General features: G+C 51.8%; 1 protein-coding gene across 10 annotated transcripts in view; it reads left to right on the plus strand.

Moving 5' to 3' along the window:
* The first annotated feature begins 410 nt into the window (after positions 1-410).
* Positions 411-19,030, plus strand: part of MAPT (microtubule associated protein tau) — a 49,850-nt gene continuing 31,230 nt past the window's right edge. For 2 of the 10 annotated variants that reach the window (XM_068976752.1, XM_068976755.1), the window contains exons 1-6: positions 411-510; positions 5,548-5,634; positions 8,822-8,908; positions 13,262-13,327; positions 13,974-13,975; positions 17,651-18,434. In XM_068976752.1, the coding sequence (XP_068832853.1) occupies positions 411-510; positions 5,548-5,634; positions 8,822-8,908; positions 13,262-13,327; positions 13,974-13,975; positions 17,651-18,434 (1,126 nt within the window). Of the gene's footprint in view, positions 511-5,547; positions 5,635-8,821; positions 8,909-13,261; positions 13,328-13,973; positions 13,976-17,336; positions 18,435-19,030 lie in introns of all 10 variants that reach the window. The other 8 variants (XM_068976756.1, XM_068976757.1, XM_068976751.1 and 5 more) reach the window with 4 other exon arrangements.

The following is a 19,030-nucleotide window of genomic DNA, read 5'->3' on the forward strand; positions in this document are numbered from 1 at the left end:
CCCAACCTGCCTTCCCTCTCTGTGAAAAACAAAAACAGAAAACCATCAAAGTACTGGTCAGCAGCATTTACTCTATCGTGAAGTAGAAAGAGCATTGGGCATAGAAACAAATCAGGCCCCTTGAACCTGCCCACCTGGTGGTTTTGGATGTGAACTGATGTGATGCTGGTGAATGCAAAGTGCACACATGCATGTTAATAACGCTTTGGCAGAGATACCCCTCCACAGATGAGGCTGGGTACTCTGCTTGTTAGAGAAGGGAAACGAGAGGCAGAAATCTGCCTTCCATGAAGTGGGGAGGGGCACTTCTGTCCCCCTGTCCCCCCCTCCCCTCGCCCCAGCAATTAGCCTGAGCACAGCATCCAGCCCTCACTTCCCATCTTCTTTCCCCAGGTGGGCCTTGAACCAGGATGGCTGAGCCCCGCCAGGAGTTCGACGTGATGGAAGATCATGCTCAGGGGGACTACCCCCTGCAAGACCACGAGGGTGACATGGAGCCCGGCCTGAAAGGTTAGTGCACAGCCCTGCCCTGCCTAGGGGGCCAGGCACCCTGGGGGTCACAGCCAACCCTATCGCTTTGGAAAGAGCTGGCAGGAAGGGCTTGCGTCCTGATTTTTAAAGGAGTTTTAACTACTTTATTATTTCAGATTATCCGTAGATTTGAAACCTCACTCATTTGAATGAGCCAACAGAACTCAAAATGTGAGGCTATTTGAAAATCTGCCTTTGCAAAGGAGAGTTTGCCACAATGCATGAATGTATTGTGACAAAGACTGCAGGGGGCTTGTCAGTCTAATTAATACAACGGCAATCTGTTGAGTCTTTAGCCACATCCATGAACCTATAAATCAGCAGAATTCATTAGCATGCAAAATACATAACTTTAGGGCCTTTCCTGGTGGTCCAGTGGCTAAAACTCCTTGCTCCCAGTGCAGAGGGCCTGAGTTTGATCCCTGGTCAGGGAACTAGATCCCACACGCACAACTAAGACCTGGCACAGCCAAATAAATAAATAAAAATAAATATATATATATTTTAAAATGCATGGCTTTATACATTTTTTTTTCTCTTCCTTAATAGGCCTGTAAGGTCCCTGTTTGGCCAGAGTTGATTAGCTCTGGGTTTCCTATTGTTGAACCTATAGTACTAAACCACATCAACTTCTAAATGTTCTATAATATAGCCCTTTGGCTAAACTGGCTTGGCCTCTTCTCTGCCTCTCATCCCCACCTAGTTCGGGGAGCCCTGTGGGGCACACAGAGCCCTCTTTCCAGCTCTGAATGCCAATCCCCATGTTGGTGCCAGGAGCAGCAGGCTGGCCCATGGAGCATGGGCTGTGCTGCAAGGAACCCTTCTCCCCACAGTGTTCCCGGTGGCCAGTGCTGCCTGGAGCAGCCCTTAGAGCAGGGTAAGAAAGACTAGGTCCCTGTCCTCCAAACCCATTTCTAAGGAGACAAAATGGCTACTTTTCTCTTTAAATGCTGCAAGTAATAAAAACACTTTGCAGCCTGGGGTGTAGGGCGGTGGATGGAAGTGGTGGAGTCCCAAGTCGGGAGGGAACCTCTTCCGGGTACATTCATCGGAGAAGGGTCCCTGGAAGAGGCAGGGTCACCAGGAGGAGCCCTGGGTTGGGGAAGCATGCAGAGCTATCATTCCCACCTTGGAGATGTTTCAGGACTCACTGGGGACCCTTGTTTCAAAGGCTAACTGCTCTTCCTGTTTAAGCAGAGAACACACTGGAGGCAGAGCTTGGGAATCAGACAAAAGGGCTCCAGGTTGGGGGAGGTGAGGGAAGGCATGGACTGTCCTGGGAGCTCAGAGGCTGCCCTCTGGCCTTCTTGGGAGCCCCCAGCCTGAAGCTCTGGGTGAGGGGTGTGGGGGGCGGGGGAAATGCCTGCTCCACCTAGTGGTGCCATTTGGCCCAAACCTCCCTTCCCGGTGTCAGGAACCAAATGGTGGCAAGAATTACTTTCTGACCTCTCCCGGGCCGCAGCCTGACTCAGGCCAGAGCTGCTACTTTTCAGCTCCCCGTGGAGGGTGGGGGGCGGCTGGGCCCTGGGATCTCCCTCGGCTGAGGACCTGAGCCCACTGTCTCTCAGTTTGCCTCTTCCGCCTCATTAGCAGCATTGCTGCTTTCACTTTCAAGTGTCCTGATTTGGGTGGAAAGACTTACGGGGCTTCCTGGGTGGCTCAGTGGTAAAGGATCTGCCTGTCAGTGCAGGAGACACGGGTTCGATCCCTGAGCAGGAAGATCCCCTGGAGGAGGAAATGGCAACCCACTCCAGCATTCTTGCCTGGGGGAATCCCACGGACAGAGGAGCCTGGCGGGCTGCAGTCCATGGGGTCGCCAAGAGTCGATCACGACTGGGCACAAGCACGAGCCCCCTGCTTATAATGGGACTTGCTTAAAAGGACGATTCAGACATTTTTGTGGAACTCTAAACAGCTGGCAAAGGGCTTTGGCCAACAACGTCTCATGCACTGCTCACAGTAACCAGTGAGGATGGAGGTTACCTTCCCTAGTTTACAGATGACAGTTTCCTCTCTGAGGTCACGGGGCTAGCATAGCCTTCCATTCTACATCAGCTGTTTCTGCCTCTGGTCACTCTCGGCCAAGTCCCCCTGGACTTCACTCACTGAAGTCTTCATGTGTGCTAAGTCGCCTGCAGTCGTGTCCAGTTCTTTGCGATCCCATGGGCTGTAATCCACCAGTCCTCTATCCATGGAGTTCTCCAGGCAAGAATACAGGAGTGGGTTACCATTTCCTTCTCCAGGGAGTCTTCCTGACCCAAGGACCGAACTTGTGTCTCTTACATCTCCTGCATCAGCAGGCGGGTTCTTTACCCCTAGCATGGGAGAGCATCCAACTTAGGATCCTAACATATTGAATTCTGCCCCAAGTGAATTAATTGTGCCAGTGAAAAATGATGCTCTGTTTAGGGTGACCTGGTTTAAAAATTAAGTTTAAAAATATATATCATGTTGAAACAAATGTACCATAATAATGTAGGATGTTAAGGGAAACTGGCAATGGGGTATCCTCTGTTCTATCTTTGCAATTTTCTGTAAATCTAATAATTCAATTTATAAAGTAAGAACAAGGTTACCAAGTTATTTTGTGCCTTAGAGGTGCTTAAAGTACAGTTGCTGAAATTCCTCAGTTGACACAAAATGTCATTGTAAGTTCTATGCTAAAACAGATATGTGTGTAAATATAATATATATATATATATGCAGATTTTAAGTTGCTAACCTTTTTGTCACTGCTGTGAAAGTGTTTGAAGATAGTTTAAACAAACTTACTCAAACAATATACTTGCCAAGAAAGCAAGTGATACCTAAGAGATTTTCAGACTTCTCCTCAAATTTGTTCTTGCTACTAAGGATTTAGAATGAATTATTTTTATATGGAGAGTGAAAGGTGTGACTTGACAGAAGGTGTCACTTTACAAGCAACAATTCAGATAGGTGACAGAGACTTTTTTGAATAATGACAAGAAACCACATGTAAAATACTAGGACAGAGAGCATCTGAGTAGATGCTAAAAGTTGGAATAGGATGAGATGGAGCCAAAGAGAGCTGCAAAGTGGGCGAAAGTTGGTTAACTGATAAAATAGTGCACCCGTGTGAATTAAAAGGTGTTAATGAGTACCTTGTTAGACCTTCCAACTAAGACAGTCAGGAGAGGCCTCTTCCACCTTTCCTCCCTCCATCCAAAAAGTTTAACATGGATAATCCGGATGATCACAGTGGCAGGCTGGGGATGGACTGGGAGAGGGGTGTTTGGGGGGCAAGTGCTTGAGGCACCATCACACCCATAAGCTCCTGTGCTTTGGCAGTCGAGGCTGGTGGGTAATAAGACCCAGCAGACAAAACCAAAAGTGCCATGAGATACCACTTCATAGTTACTAAGATGGCTATAATTTAAAAAATGGAAAATGACAAGTGTTGGTGAGGATGTGGAGAAATTGGACCTCTTGTATATTGCACGTGGGAGTGTAAAATGATGCCGCAGCTGTGGCAAACAGTTGGGTGGTTTTCTAAAAAATTGCACGTAGGACTACCACACAATCCAGCAATTTCACTCCTAAGGATATATGCAAAAGGATCAAAACAAGGAAATAGAACAGATATTTGTACACCATTGTTCATAGCAGCATTATTCAAAATAGCCAAAAGGCTGGAACAATCCAAGTGTCCATCAACAGATGTACGGATAAGCAAAAGATGGTATATACATATGATGGAAAGAAATGCCACTGTGATAGATGCTACATGGGCAGATCCTGAGAATGTTATGCTTTGTGAAATAAGCCAGATGTAAAAGGACAAATGGTGTACAGTTTTATAGGGTATCTAGAAGAGGCAAATTCACAGAGACAAAAAGCAGATAGAGGCTGCCAGGGGTTGGGAAGGAGGGAGAGAGAGTTATTGCTTAATAGGTACAGAGTTTTGTTGGGGAAGATGAAAAAGTTTTAGATACAGAGAGTGGTGATGGTTACACAGCATGGTGAATGTATTTAAAGCCACTGAACTGTGGTTAAAGTGATAGGTGTGAAGTTGTGATTTTATACCAGTAAAAGAATCTCAGCTCACACACACACACAAAGGCCCAGCAGACAGTCTGCGTGGTGATTCCTTACCATGTGTCCAAAGCCTGCTTGAGGCAGTTTGCAGGTTTTCCCAAGCTTCAGGACCGGAAGCTTCTTTAGAATCAGTCCTTCTTTGGCTGGGTCAGTACAACCAGGGTGGGCGTCCGGGGATGGTGTTCCAGCAGATGGTTCGAGGTGTCTGACCCCAAAGTGTGCTGGACCGCCACTTGCCTCTTTTTACCTCTGGGGTCTGCCTCGTGCAGAGCCGATTCCCTGTCCTCTACTCCAGGGCTCCCACCCCACCCCCTCCCCTGCCAGGCAGTGTGGGTTTTGCTGAGTCCGTCAGAGGTCCCCTGGCTTTGGATTCTGGTCGGGCAGTTTTCCCTTAAATAATGACTGACATTTCAGGTATAACTCACGGTTTGTTGGGCAGGACTGGGAGACACAGCCCAATGTCCGGTTAGAAGTAGGTCCTGTGTCTGCCCTGAGCTAATTTCTCTGCAGAGGAAGCAGTTCGATTTCTGAGTGTTTTCCCAGGTGTTTACTTGTCATGAATTCATGGCAATGATCTCCCGTGAACCTCTCCAGCAAGGAAAGACAAAGCCCCAAGTTTACTTGTGGCTTAGCTCTCTGGTGTCCGCTGCCCATTTGTCAATGTCAGAGCCTTTGCCTCAGTTGGAACCACAAGCTAATTAAAAGGCAGTTTCTCTTCTTGCCCCAGAACAGGTAAACATCATGTGCCTCTTTCCTGATGACCCTGGTGTGGGGGCCCAGTTGTGGGGTGGGGGTGGGGTTGGTCCCCTTCTTGGTTTTATCACGAGACCACAGTCCATCCATCTGCGGTCCATACTGGGTGATTTCAGCTCCAAAAGACACTGTCCCCCAGTTCCTCTGAGGTCGAAATTGGGGTGGAGGGAGGCAGCCATTCTGAGGGGTTCATTGTGTATGTTCCAGAGTCTCCCCTGCAGACCCCGGCCGATGATGGATCTGAGGAACCAGGCTCTGAAACCTCTGATGCTAAGAGCACTCCGACGGCGGAAGGTGGGGCCCCCCTCCTCTTACAGCTTCATTCGAACAGCTCCTTCCATGCTCCAACCTGCGCTTAGCCATGCTTTGAGCTCATACATGCCAGCTCATACGTGCCACCCTTCCTGTCTGCACTTGCTGCTGCCCCTGGCTGAGAGATATGCCCGCTCAGTGCTTTGCTGATGGGGCTTGGGCCTCAAGTGTTGTGGGAGCCATGCTCTGTCTTCATGCCTTGCTTGCTAGTGCCAGGGATGAGCAGCTTCGTCATGTGTGAGCTTCGAGACAGCCACACTTGAACAGGCTGGGATCTGTGGCCGAGCAGGGCCTGATCTCAGCTCCACAAAGCCCCTGCTGCTTGTCCATTGTCCTCTCCACACTTCTCCCATGAGCCACCAGGTCCCCGAGCAGTGGTTTGGTTCAGGAAAGGGCAGGTCAGTGCACATCTCCAAGCTCACACTTTGGGACTGCTCTTGGTTTAGTATCCTTCAGTTCTTGAGCTGGGCCTGGGCCTCTGGACTTTGGCCATGGTGTTAGCTCCAGCCCATCTTTTCTAATCTGTCCTCTGTAGACATTTGGTATCTAGGTTATTATTATAAAGCTTCTGATGTATTTCCTGAGGTGTTGCTTGGACCATCTTCTCTTGCTTCCCATCCATATCAGTCAAGACTATGTTTGAGGAATTTCCCTGGTGGTCCAGCTATAAAAATTCTGCCTGCCAGTGCAGGGGACGTGGGTTCGATCCCTTGTCCAGGAAGATCCCATGCAGGACAACTAAGCCTGTGTGCTGCAAGTACTGAAGCCCCCATGCTTCAGGGCCCATGAGCCGCAACAAGAGAAGTTACCATAATGAGAGGCCCATGCATTGCAATTAGAGGGTAGCCCTGGCTCACAGCAATTAGAAGAAGCCCTCATGCATCAAGGAAGACCCAGCACAGCCAAAGGAAAAAAAAAGACTGTTTGATCACAGGTAGCAGAAAACCCAACTAACTGTGGCATGTATATGAAGAGGTTTATTTGTCTCACATAATAAAACATCTGGACTCAAGTAGCAGCTCCTCATGTCATCAGTGCTCTTCTCTCTTTATCTTCTGCCTTTTTTAATGGCTGAATTATTGCCTCACCGTTATAGAATGACTGCTGCACCTCCAGGCATCACATCTACCTTCAAAACAAGGAGAAAGTAGCAAAGCAAAGTGACTGAAAGAGCCCGGAAACCAAACATGTTCCCTTTTTATTAGGAAAGAAAGAGTTTTTCTACATGCCCCACCTGACCAACTTCCATTTATGTCTCATTGGCTGGAACTGGGTTTTCTGATGCCCTCTGGCTGTAAGGGAAGCTAAAACATTGAGTATTGTGCCTTTCAGCTTCCTTCGTAGGAAAAATCAAGGAAGAGCAGCATTGAGAATGGGTTTTGAGTAACTAGTCTACAGAGTATACCCCTCCATCTCTCCATCCTCTCCAAGGTTCTAGCTGCAGCACTTCCCTGGGCCCTGCCCATGACTTTGGTGAGAATCTGGCCCCAGCATCTCCCCAGGTGTCCACCTTTAGATGAATTCAGAAAGTGGCTGTCAAATTCCCCTCCCCGCCACCTCCAAGGTTCTCAGCCTACTAGTGAAGAGAAAACCACATCAAATGCTCCTTGCTCTCCTTCTTGGAGCCAAGTGATGCAAGACATAGCCTGCTGATCCTGTTCAGACAGTTTTACAGGTTTCCTGGTGCCCTGAGAAAGCCTTGAAGCACTCATGCCAGATTTTAGGCCAGCCTTCCAAATCTACTTTATTCTGGAAGAATCTTCCTACCACGTCTTGCTACATTCTGGACCCTGTCCGTGTAAGGGTCCCAAGAGCTTCAGCTCTCATGGCTTGGGGAATGGCAGGGAGCTGCTGGGGTAGAGCTCTGCCAGGCTGCTCCCGAGACAACCACAATAAAAATGACTCCAATTGACGAACCTGACTCAGGCTCTTGGAAAGCGTTTAAAGCTGACACCTCCTCCTGTTTGCCCAGAATGGTTTGGTAGTATGCCAGTGCATTTGCTCGGGGAGGAATGCCAATCTGGAAGTGTTCACCTTGATGAGAGACCGACAGCAACTCCTGGTGGTGAATCTTTCCCTCTGGCCTTTGCTCTGGAGGTGGATCCATCTGTCAGCCTGTAGTCAAGCACCTGACCTCAGACAGAGCCGGCCTGTTCATTGCTACCCAGAGGTGTCTGTGCTTTATAACCAAGGGTCATGGGCTCCAGGAGACAGGGGAATTAATGTTGTTGCTCAGTCGCTCAGTTGTGTCTGACTCTCTGGGACCCCACGGACTGCAGCACGCCAGGCTTCCCTGTCCTTCATCTCCTAGAGCTTGCTCAAACTCATGGCCATTGAGTCGGTGATGCCATCCAACCATCTCATCCTTCTCCTCTTGCCTTCAATCTTTCCCAGCATCAGAGTCTTTTCTAATGAGTCGACTCTTTACATCAGGTGGACAAAGTATTGGAGTTTCAGTTTCAGCATAAGTCTTTCCAATGAATATTCAGGGTTGATTTCCTTTAAGATGGACTGGTTTGATCTCCTTGCTATCCAAAGGACTCTCAAGAGTCTTCTCCAACATCAACAGTTCCAAAGCATCAGTTCTTCGGTGCTCAGCCTTCTTTACGGTCCAACTCTCACATCCATACTGGGGGATTAGAACTGGAAGAAAACTTGGAGGTCAAGACACCTCCCATTTTGCAGATGAGGAAACTGAGACCCTAAGAGGACAAAGGACTTGCCCAAAGCCGGTCTCCCAGCAGAACCGTAGCCTCCAGCCCTGACTGCAGAGTTTGCCTTCTCCTGTTCTGCACTGCTGTAAGGATCAAACATCTGTGACCAGTCACCTGATTTTCAACGTTTCTTCCTAAAAATTACTGGCTACCATCCCCAGCAGTCCCTTTTACTGCAGTGTTTAGAGGGGGACTGTTCTGGCTTTCCTGGTAGAGGGCCCAGTAGTCTCATAAGCGGTTGCCTCTTGGACAGAGTATTCATGTTTTCCTGGGGAGATTTCAACCAGGAGCACGCCTCTGGGCCCTGCTTTGTGGGGTTGCTTTTTTGCATGCAGCTGAGTCCCCGTCCTGCCTCCCCATTCCTGCACCTTTGCATCCCCAAAGAGCGCAAGGTGAGGGGCGTGGCATGGCCCATCCCAGCCCCTAAGGTGGTTTCCACTCTTGGTGGTTTCCAGACGCGACAGCACCCTTAGTGGATGAGGGAGCCCCTGGCGAGCAGGCGGCCGCTCAGGCCCCCACGGAGATCCCAGAAGGAACCACAGGTGAGGGTGACTCCCGGGGCTGGGTGCCGGGCTCCCCAGCTGTAGGATGGGAGCACGTGGGGTTCTGCCCATCTCCAAATGAGGTGGGAATGCAGGTGGATGCCAGCCTCCCGAAATCTCGGGTTGTTCTGAGCTTGATGCCCTGTTGCCTCCATGGCTGCCTGCCCATCTCCTGGAGGAGAGAGAACCTTCTGGATTCCTTCCAGCCGCTCCTCTCCTTGTCTTAGCTCCAGAGAGTTCTTGGCGGCAGGCTGGCGGCCGAGGTCAGTCCACGGTCCTGCTGGGACTCTGCCCAGCGACAGGATCACTTCCTAGGGGGTAAACAGCTCCCTGGGGGGAGCACCTGAGTGTGTCACAGCATCCGGATGGCCCACCCACATCTGTGGAGGATTGTAACTGGATAACCCCCCAGGAACTCAGTGATGCACTCTAGCATCCAATTTTAGGACGATCTTTTCAAACATATCAGCATAGAACAGACGTGATGAGACTGTCCTGTCAACATTGATGATGGGGAGCAGCCCAGATGGGGCACTGACCAGAAATAGCACTGAACTCGGGACCGCCAGAGTCACCGTGAGCTGCCCGGGCCCTTAGGAAACAACGGGCAGAGCCCGGAGCTCTGGCTGTCACTTCCTTCACATCCACCTCCCTGGGCTAGGCATGACTGCAGCCACTGGCTTGGCGATGGGGATGGTGCTCAGCAAGAAATGCAGGACGAGCTCTGGATGGTGTTTCAGCAGCAGTGGAGAGTGGGGAAATGTCCCCAGCAGGAGTTCTTTTCCTTTCTGAAGGTGGGGCTCAATGGCAGCCATTTGGGAAGTCTGCAGCTTGTCCCCAGCCGTGTGGGTTAAGGATGCCAGGTAGGGGCCAAGCAGCGCCACCCACTCCTCCGAGTAGTCTCCGCTCTGCAAGCTGCTCTCCAGAGATGAATGGAAGGGGATGTTCTGGATACTGACAGGCTTCATCCTTGACAGTGACGGTCGATTGAAGGCCATGGAACCAGCGACTCATGGGATGGGATCACGAGTAGCTTGACTTTTGTCTCTCGCTGTCCCTTTATAACTTTTCAGTGGGCGAAGCTCTTCTGCCTGGGACAAAAACTCTAGGGAACTCTTGACTTTGCATGACTCCTGGGTTATCAAGTGTTTTAGTCTCCACCGACACACAACTCAGCCTGCAAATGCTGATGAGAATGTGCAGTCTGGGACTTCCCTGGTGATCCAGAGGCTAAGAAACGCCCCTGCCAGTGCAGGGGATACGTTCGACCCCTGGTCTGGGAAGAGTCCCACGTGCCTTGGAGCAACTAAGCGCATGCCCTGAGCCTGATCTAGAGCCGCAACTACTGAGCCCGTGCTCTGCAGCAAGAGAAGCCACCACAACGAGAAGCCCAAGCACCACAATTAGACAGTAGCCCCCTGCCCCTCGCCACAGCTAGAGAAAACCTGCATACAGCAACGAAGACCCAGAGCAGCCAAAAAATAATCAGGTAGTTTCTATGAAAGCAATGTCCAGTCAGGGTAACACTCAAAGCTGCATGTCCTCCTCTCTGGGACTGGAGAGGGGCAAGAACTGGGAGAGGGGCCGGGAAGTTATTCCTGCACTGGGGCTGCTGTGAGCTGGCTCCTTGCAGTTTCTGCAGATGTTGTAAGTCGAGTCTTCCCCTGTGGGTTTTTTTAATTCTTCCAGATACCCCCCTTCCTTGCCATCCCCATCGTCTTCCTGAAGTTCCCTCCCTCTGCTCTCGATTCCAACAGAAATTCCTCTCTCTTGGGTCCCTTGGGGTCTGAAGATCTGTCTCTTCTCTCCTCTTCCAAGGTTGGCTTGCTCACATCGGTGGCCCAGCCGGACATGGCCTGAGGCGCCCCTTCCACTGTGGCTCCCCTGTGCCCACCACAGGTCCACGGGGGACATGGGCTTTCCTTGCCTGAACAAACTACGCATATGGAGACAGCTCCCAGGCTTTGCTCCACCACCAAGGCAGGGCCAGCCTGCCTGTCTGCTTTGAGTTTTCCCAGGTGGAGTTCTGACAGCCCTCCACCATGTTCCTAACCCTAGGGGACACACACCACCTGTCTCCACCTGGTGCCTTGAAACCCTTTCAGTGGGACTGAGATGGGAGGCGGACAGGTAGCCATCACCCCACCCGCCCTAAGCTGCTCTCTCTAAAGAAATCCTTCTTTAAATTCTCTCCCCCTCCACCCTTTTACATCCTGAATGAAGTGGGAGGTTTTAGAGTTGAGGGGACATTCATTCTGCTGGTGGCTTTAACAATATGTACCTTTGTTTCAAGCCTCCCTGTTGGCTCAGATGGTAAAGAAAACGCCTGCAATGTGGGAGACCCAGGTTCAGTCCCTGGGTTGGGAGGATCCCCTGGAGAAGGGAATGGTTACCCACTCTAGTATTCTTGCCTGGAGAATTCCATGGACAGAAGAGCCTGGTGGGTTATAGTCTATGGGGTCGCAAAGAGTCAGACACGACTGAGCGACTAACATGCCTTAGTCAAGCACCTCACTTGGGCACATGTCTCTGTTGTATCTTGGTTCTTCTGTGAAACTTCCCATTCGAGGCCCCTTTGGGACTGCAGTGTGGCCATCCCCCTGCAGGTGTCCCTGCCTTGCAGGGTGAGCGTGGAGCCATCTTGGGGCTCCAGGGAGGCAGAGAAGCCATATAGGCTGGTGATGGCCCAACCACTGGCTCACACCCTCCCTCTCTCTGGCTTCTCTGAGCATCTCTCTTACTGGGATCAAGGGGTGTCAGAGATACCAGCAGCCTGCAGTTTCTAATTTGCATCAGGACCAGGGTATCACGACACCGCGTTGGTGTGTGAAAGCGATGGGCTTCCCAGAGTCACAGCAGTGATGTCATCGGCACACCGCCTGGTGTCCTGTCTTAGGGACTCCATGCCATGTAGCTGGATTTGCTGATTCGCTGTCTCTCTGGGCCTTTCTTCTGCAACCTTGTCAGAAACTCAGACCAAACCTAAGCTTGGAGCAGTGCTTCCCTGGCAGACATCTTTTGTCAAGTGACATGGAGCTACCACTGTTAGACCTCATGGGCTGTACAGCATCAGCGTGCAGGGCTTGCAGAGGGGTTCCTGCCTAGGAACTGCCACTGGGGAAGCTGCCCGAGCCCACTGCCAGCCCCCTGCCCCTCGCCGCAGCAGCCGTGAGCCCGCCGGTGGGCTGGGGATCTTATCGGGCCGCCCTACCTCTGTCCAGCGACCCAGAGAGTCTTCCCTTTGCCTCCTCCATATTCTCCGTGGTGGGGCTGCGTGGCACCTGGGGCTAACTTGGCGTTTCTGATTTAGCTGTAGAGACTGAGTCATCGCAGGTCTGGGAGGAAAAAGCTGGTGGCCCCGCCAGCCACTGGTGGGCATTTCTCAGGCTGGTGGCCTCCCTGTCCCTGTCCATCAGGGCATGCTGGCTCTCCTGGGTTGTGGGGTCACACCCATGTCAGTGTGTGGCCAACTTGCCTTAGAGGGTCTTTCTTCTGGACACTCATACCCTTTGTCCTGCAGTGATATCGCCATTTCTTCCTGATGCAGAAATTGGCGTTCTGTGAAAGCTTACCAACTTTAGTACCATTGATGACGTGATCAGGAGTTTGTCTCAGTCTTTTTTTGTTCGGGAGGGACAGTGGGCTCCCTAAGTGGGAGACCAAGATACCCCAAAAACTGCTCACGGACACTACCACCCCCCTTCAATCAGATGGCACTTATTCTTAGCAGGCAGTTGAAGGAGTTTGCCCATAGTTTGGAGGAAAGAAACTGAACCTCTACGGGGCTCCTACCATGTACCAGACACTTTGCTGAACGCATGCACACAATTTCATATGAACCTTCATTGCTCTCCTACAAAACAGGCTGGTATTAGCACTTTGGGGTTCTAGAGTTGGAAACTAAAGGTCAGAGAGGCTAAGTAACGGTGGCACCTGAGCCTGAACCCCAGCCGGACTCCACAGCCCACACACCTAGTCCTTCCTGCACCTTCGGCTCCCCCAGGAGCGCTGGCGGGGCTGGGAGGGTGGCCTCCACCAGGACACAGCTCCACAGCAGTGCCTGAGCAACAGCGTGCTTCTCCGCCCTCACCTGTCCTGTGTCTTTATCGAGCGGGGACTGAGGACCCAGGGCCCACTTTCCTACCGGACTGTGTTGCCTGAAGGTGTGTGGGCATTGGTGGGGGGCGGTGTTTAGTGGACTGTTTTCATCCACGTCCCCAGCAGTCATGTTTGCAGAACGAGCCAGAGGTACAGCACTTCAGAAACCTATTGGGAGGGGCAGGGAGCTCTGTTTCTAGCAAACAATAACCGTGCCTGCTTTTTATCCTCTTCATTTGCTGACACACAAACCAGCTGAAGAAGCAGGCATTGGCGACACGTCCAACCTGGAAGACCAAGCTGCTGGACACGTGACCCAAGGTCAGTGGGCTAGTACTGCCTGCCACACATCACGTGGGGGGTTGGGAAGAGGGGGTGGCAACACTCAAATGGACCGTGCCCTGAGAAGAGAATTTAGACCTGCGCCTGAATTCCAGGGTCCAGATCTTTAGGAGCTGGTTTTTCATTGAAGCTGGGCTATTCAGGTAGAGAAAGAGCTTTAGCTCTTTCTAGTCATTTCTGAGTCATTTCTGAGTCCTTCCCAGTGTGTGTGTTGTTCTGAAAGAAGCTGGCCTTGCCCAGCTTAGGAACTCGAGAATCAGTGACCAACAGAAACACAAATGTGTCTGATGAGTGATTCTCTCTGTAGGCGGCCCTCTGGCCCATCCCAGGAGCAAAGCCTCAACTCTATCGCCACCAAACTATTTCTTCTGTGCAGCCTTCAAATTTTATTGTGGTTTTCTTCTCAGGGACCAAAATTACTGTGGCCAAGGAAAACAGCTTCGTATAATCACTGAGCATGAATGTTTTTAAGAATTTAAATTGTAAATCCTAGAGATTCCTTATCTTTGGAGATGGAGACCTCCAATACAACCCAGCTGAATTTTGTTCTCTGTCATTGGCTGCATAAATGAACTTGAGAGTCTGCTGTATAATGTGGACGCTTTTAGACTGGAAGAGAGCCGAGAAGTCACTGGTCTTTTCCCCACAAGGTGGTTTGGGATTTGTTCAGTGTTTACTGCTGCCACTGGGCCATCTGCCTTTAGGGAGACTCCGGGCCCTGAAGAAATGTCTCCTTGAGGGTGCTTTGAAGCCTAACTACACATTTCTGTGACTCCCAGGGTTTCCTGCCCCATAGTGTGCTAGTGTTTCTCATCTCACACAGCATGGAAAGACGTGTTTTCATTCTTAGGCTTACAAAGAGCTTCAGAAAAATAGTAGAAGCGATAATCATTATAAATGGGGAATCTCAGTCTATGTGTTAAATAGAATCTTGCCTGCTATTTCTTTTAGGTCATTATTTCTAGCTTTTAGGTAAAATGAGAGGTTTTTATAACCTCTGAAAATGACCATCTATTTCCATAAAAAGAAGTGAGTTTGAGTTTTTCTTACAAATTTTTATTGTAGGCTGTGTCTCCATGTCCCTGAAACATATTCCGTGGAACAAAAAGATCAGGCAAATCGCTTTCCTAGAAATCTTACTTTGGGGCTAACTGAATTTTTAACTTTCCCAGCACTGGCTTAGTATCATAGAGCTATAGAGACGAACACCAGGTAGCATCTGCGATGGAACGCTGGCACCTAATCTGCAAACATGTGGAGGTTTCTACCTCTGTGCTGCCCAGGCCAGTGTTTAATGTCTCATCTGGAGCTGCTGATCCAAATGGCCAAGCCCAGCTCCCTCCAGTGGGGCCTCGGGAAATCCAGACACCCTGGCAATCCACAAACATATCTCATTGTCGCAGACCTGCAGTCTGTTTTGTGCTGAAGCAATCAGATTTGGAAAGAACCATGTACCTAGAAGCACAGTTCTCTCTTCCTTGTTTTCCTGCAGCAGAAGGAATATCTCTGGCAGCCTGTGTCCATGAAGGACTAAGTGAGCAAAGATGTTTCAGGATGGAGCTGCGAGGGGCCGAGAGGAGCAGGGTGTAGGGAGGGCCCTGCCCACCACACCTTGCTCACGCCAGGAGTGGACCTTTCTTCCAGGAGTGTCACCAGGACCAGGCCTCCCGGGGAGTGTGGGGACATGATTCATCTGCACTCCTGAGGTCACCCAACTGTGTTTCTCCAAATATTGATTGCCTTGGACCCACCCCCGGTGATCACTGCCTTTAGTCTTGGCTTGAAAAATACTGCTTATTTTTCATGATATCCAGAAGATAGTATGAAAAAACCCCAATGAACTTTTTGGCAACTCAGTAGTTACTGAGCACTTTTCAGTCTCCTGGGAGCTGAATAGAATGTTCTCCCAGCCCCGCTCCTTCCTCCAGTGAGAGTAATAGCATGATGGCAGGTTCCTCACACACATGCACACACACACACACATACACACACACACACATGCTGTACTATCCTGTACTGATAACTTTTCAGGGTATGTTTAATACGCAGGTTTGGGGCCCTGGTCTCTTTTTCAGTGAGGGTCTTTTAAAGCCCTGCGGTGTAACAGTAACATCCACATCACAAGCCATTTCTAGGGAGCTCTGGGAGGAAAGATTTTTCCAGAAAGTGCTGGAGACCTGGCCTGATGAGAGGTGTAGGGACCAGCAGCTGCTGCCACTTCGGGTCTGTTGAGCGGTGGGTTGGGAAGGAGCTGGGGTGAGGAGGCTCAGGTTGCCTCCTGACAGCTGGTTTCTTGCATCTCTGTCATTGCTCTGTTCATCCCCAAGACTCACCAAGGGCCCCAGAGAGTCTCCTGCAGACCCCTCGGAAGGCAGAAGTCAGCTCGTTTCCCTGATGACATCATGCGTAGATCTGGCCATATGGCAGGCTCTGGGGCTATGCTCGGAACACAAGATAACTGAGACCATGAACTCACAGCCCCAGCGTAGGGGTGGGAGCTGAGAGAGCTGGCCTTTTGATAAGGGGCTGCCGGGCAGCTCCATAGACTCTCAATAGAGTTGGGACCAGAGGGACCATCATGTGTTAGCCATGTGTGTGGACCCCTGTGTTCTCCTACCTCCCGCCCCTCCCCTCATCCAGTCTCTTTCTCTTCCAAGACCCTCAATCCTTTGGAGTTCCAGGGTTTATTTAGAGGAGAGCTGCAAAGTTGTCCTGGAACTAGGTAGGATGTTTGAAGAGTTGGGAGTTAGAAAAAATAAAGGATATTAGGAGAACCAACAGAAAAAAATCTCCTGTCCTCAATACACAGATATTTTAAGGAGGGATTCATGTGAATGTGGGGCTTCCCTGGTGGCTCAGATGGTAAATAATCTGCCTGCAATGCAGGAGACCCAGGTTTGATCCCTGAGTCAGGAAGATCCCTTGGAGAAGGAAATGGCTACCCATTCCAGTGTTCTTGTTTGGAGAATTCCATGGACAGAGGAGACTGGTGGGCTACAGTCCATGGGGTCACAAAAAGTCAGACACGACTGAGGGACTAACACTTCACACGCATGCGGCATGAATGAAGCAGAAAAAGGGGAAGTGTGCCTCCACCCACTGGGCTGGCACGCGGGAGGTGGTGTGACAGGGGTGACACTGGGCTGGCACGCGGGAGGTGGTGTGACAGGGGTGACACTGGGCTGGCACGCGGGAGGTGGTGTGACAGGGGTGACACTGGGCTGGCACGCGGGAGGTGGTGTGACAGGGGTGAAGCAGCGGCCCCGCAGGGCTGGCCACGTCTGTGCCGTGCAGACCACCTTAACTGCCACGGTGGTCGCCTCACCTCGTGCAGAAGGCTGTTCATAATCCGCAATCTGGACAAACCTGGACCGTGTTTCTGTTTGTAGAGGTCTCTTGGCAGGTCAGTTAGTAAAGACTGAGCCCCAGTTATGATGCATTTGGGGTTTTCCAAATCTATCAGGGTGGGTTTATTGGGCAAAAGGGGGGCCAGAGAGAGGAGAGGAAAGGAGACCCTCCCTGCACCCCATCCAGGTCCCAGCTAGAGGCCAGAGTCTTCAGGAGGCTCACAGTCCCTGGAGAGGAGGACAAGTTTCTGCTGCTGGTGGAGTTAGCCTAAGGCAGCCCTGGATAGGGCAGGATGCTTGGAGCCCAGCCAGACCCAACATAGGCAGAGGACTACCACCAGCATTAGACGGGGTCTTGGTCTAAGCTCCCCCTTTACAGATAAGAAAACTGAGGCTCAAAGACAGGAGGTGCTTACCCACGGTGACCCAGCTAATTGTTGGCAGATTGACCAAGAGCCATTTCATTCTGAGCAAAGAAAAGCAACACGGGTGAGCTCAGAGGATGGGCTCCTTTTCCTTTGTTAGGTGGGCTTGAGATGCTGTTTAAACATCCTTTTTTTTCTTTCAAATGTATGTCCCTCTCTTAAAATACTTAACTTGCTCTTGCTAACCTTTTACTGCTGCTGCCTCTTCAAACCCAGAGGAGAGGAGAGTTCCGGGTCAGCAGAGGGAAGCATCTGAGAGGCCTCTGGCCCATGGGCTTAGCTCTCAGGTCCAGCTTGCACATGGCCAAGAAGCTTCTGGGGTCTCCGAGCTGCCTCTTGGGGAGAAAGAGCCCGAAGCTCCCGTCCTGGAGACCTCTCGCCCTTCCCAGCATCACTCCATCTGCCAAGCGCCTCCTCCACCAGGAGGCCCTCAGGAACCCCACTGGGAGTGGGGACTAAAACCAGGGCAGCGGGCTGAGGAGGGCCTGGCCTTTCCGAAGCCCCCCTCCCCTGGACATCAGCAGACAAAGCCTGGGAGTTCCAAGGTTGTCCAGGAAAGCTTCCTCTGGGAGCTGGGCCACCATGGAGGTGAGGCTGTGGAGCCGGGGACCTCAGGGCTGACCCGCCAGCACGCATATGACATGCTTGGGGCCCCCATTCTGCTCGCAGGCTCCAGAGAGGCCACACGCCAGTCTTCAGGGACAGAACCTAAGGTTGCAGAGGGCAGCCGCCACGGCTCCGAGCCGCCAGAGTGCCGGCTTTGGGGAGGCCTGCCCCAGGAGGGGCTGCCTCTGAAGGGGGCACAGAGCAAAGAAAGGCAGGGAGGTAAGGAGGTGGATGAAGACCGGGACATTGATGAGTCCTCGCCCCAGGACTCCCCGCCCTCCCCGATCTCCCCGACCCGAGGCGGGCCAGCCCCGCAGGCAGTTTCTGGAGAAGCTCCTGGAACCCCAGGGTCCCCAGCCGGGGGTGCCATCCCGCTTCCTGTCGATTTCCTCTCTAAAGCGTCTGCAGAGACCCGGGTCCCAGAGCCCGACGGGCCCTGCGAGGGGCCCCCAGGAGAAGGGCACGACGGGTCCCCCGAGTTCACATTCCACATGGAAATCACAGCCAACCTGCAGAAGGAGCAGGGACCCCCCTCGGAGGTGGATTTGGAAGGGACTGCACTTCCCGGGGCCCCTGGAGAGGAGCAAGAGCCCCGGAGCCCCTCTGAGGGCGAGGACGCAAAAAAGACTGATCTTCCAGAACCTTCTGGAAAGCAGCCTGCAGCTGGTCTGCCAGGGAAGCCTGTCAGCCGGGTGCCTCAACTCAAAGGTCTGTGTCTTGAGCTCCTTCGCTCCCGCCTGGCGACCTCATGTGCCACCCAGGCTGCAGGCGCTGCCACTCAGCTTCCGGCTCCTCCTTGGCTCCTGCCGCTTCTGAGGCCCCCGCGGACAGCCACCAGCCAGCCCCTGGGGCCTTTGCTCACCCTCCCAGCCACCTCCTGTCCCTTGGGCACTGGTAGCTCGTGCTCCTCTCACGCTTGCCCGCCGTCGCGCATGTCACCAAGACCCCCACCCACTGCTTTCTGCCCCGTTCACTCCTCTGGCCCCTTGATTTCTCTGCAAGGCTCTTCAGCCCAGTGGAGGCTGGTGGGCTGCACTCCACAAAGAGCATAGCAGCTGCTCCCACTTTGGAGGGCTCGTTATGTGTCTCAAATTGGTTGTCTAGGACCCTCCTGACCCTCCCAACAAGTGGGCATAATTAGCCCGATGTGCAGATGAGAAAACTGAGGCTGCAAGCGGTGAAGTATCTTGCTGAAAGTCATTGAGTAGTAGGTGATGGGGCCAGACCCAAGTAGGTCTGCTTTGAAAGGCACTTCCGTCTACCCCGCAAGCGCCTTCCAGGAGGTCCCGAGGTGTGCCCTCCTA

This window comes from Capricornis sumatraensis, chromosome 8, assembly GCF_032405125.1.
Source record: "Capricornis sumatraensis isolate serow.1 chromosome 8, serow.2, whole genome shotgun sequence".
Classification (NCBI taxonomy): Eukaryota; Metazoa; Chordata; class Mammalia; order Artiodactyla; family Bovidae; genus Capricornis; species Capricornis sumatraensis.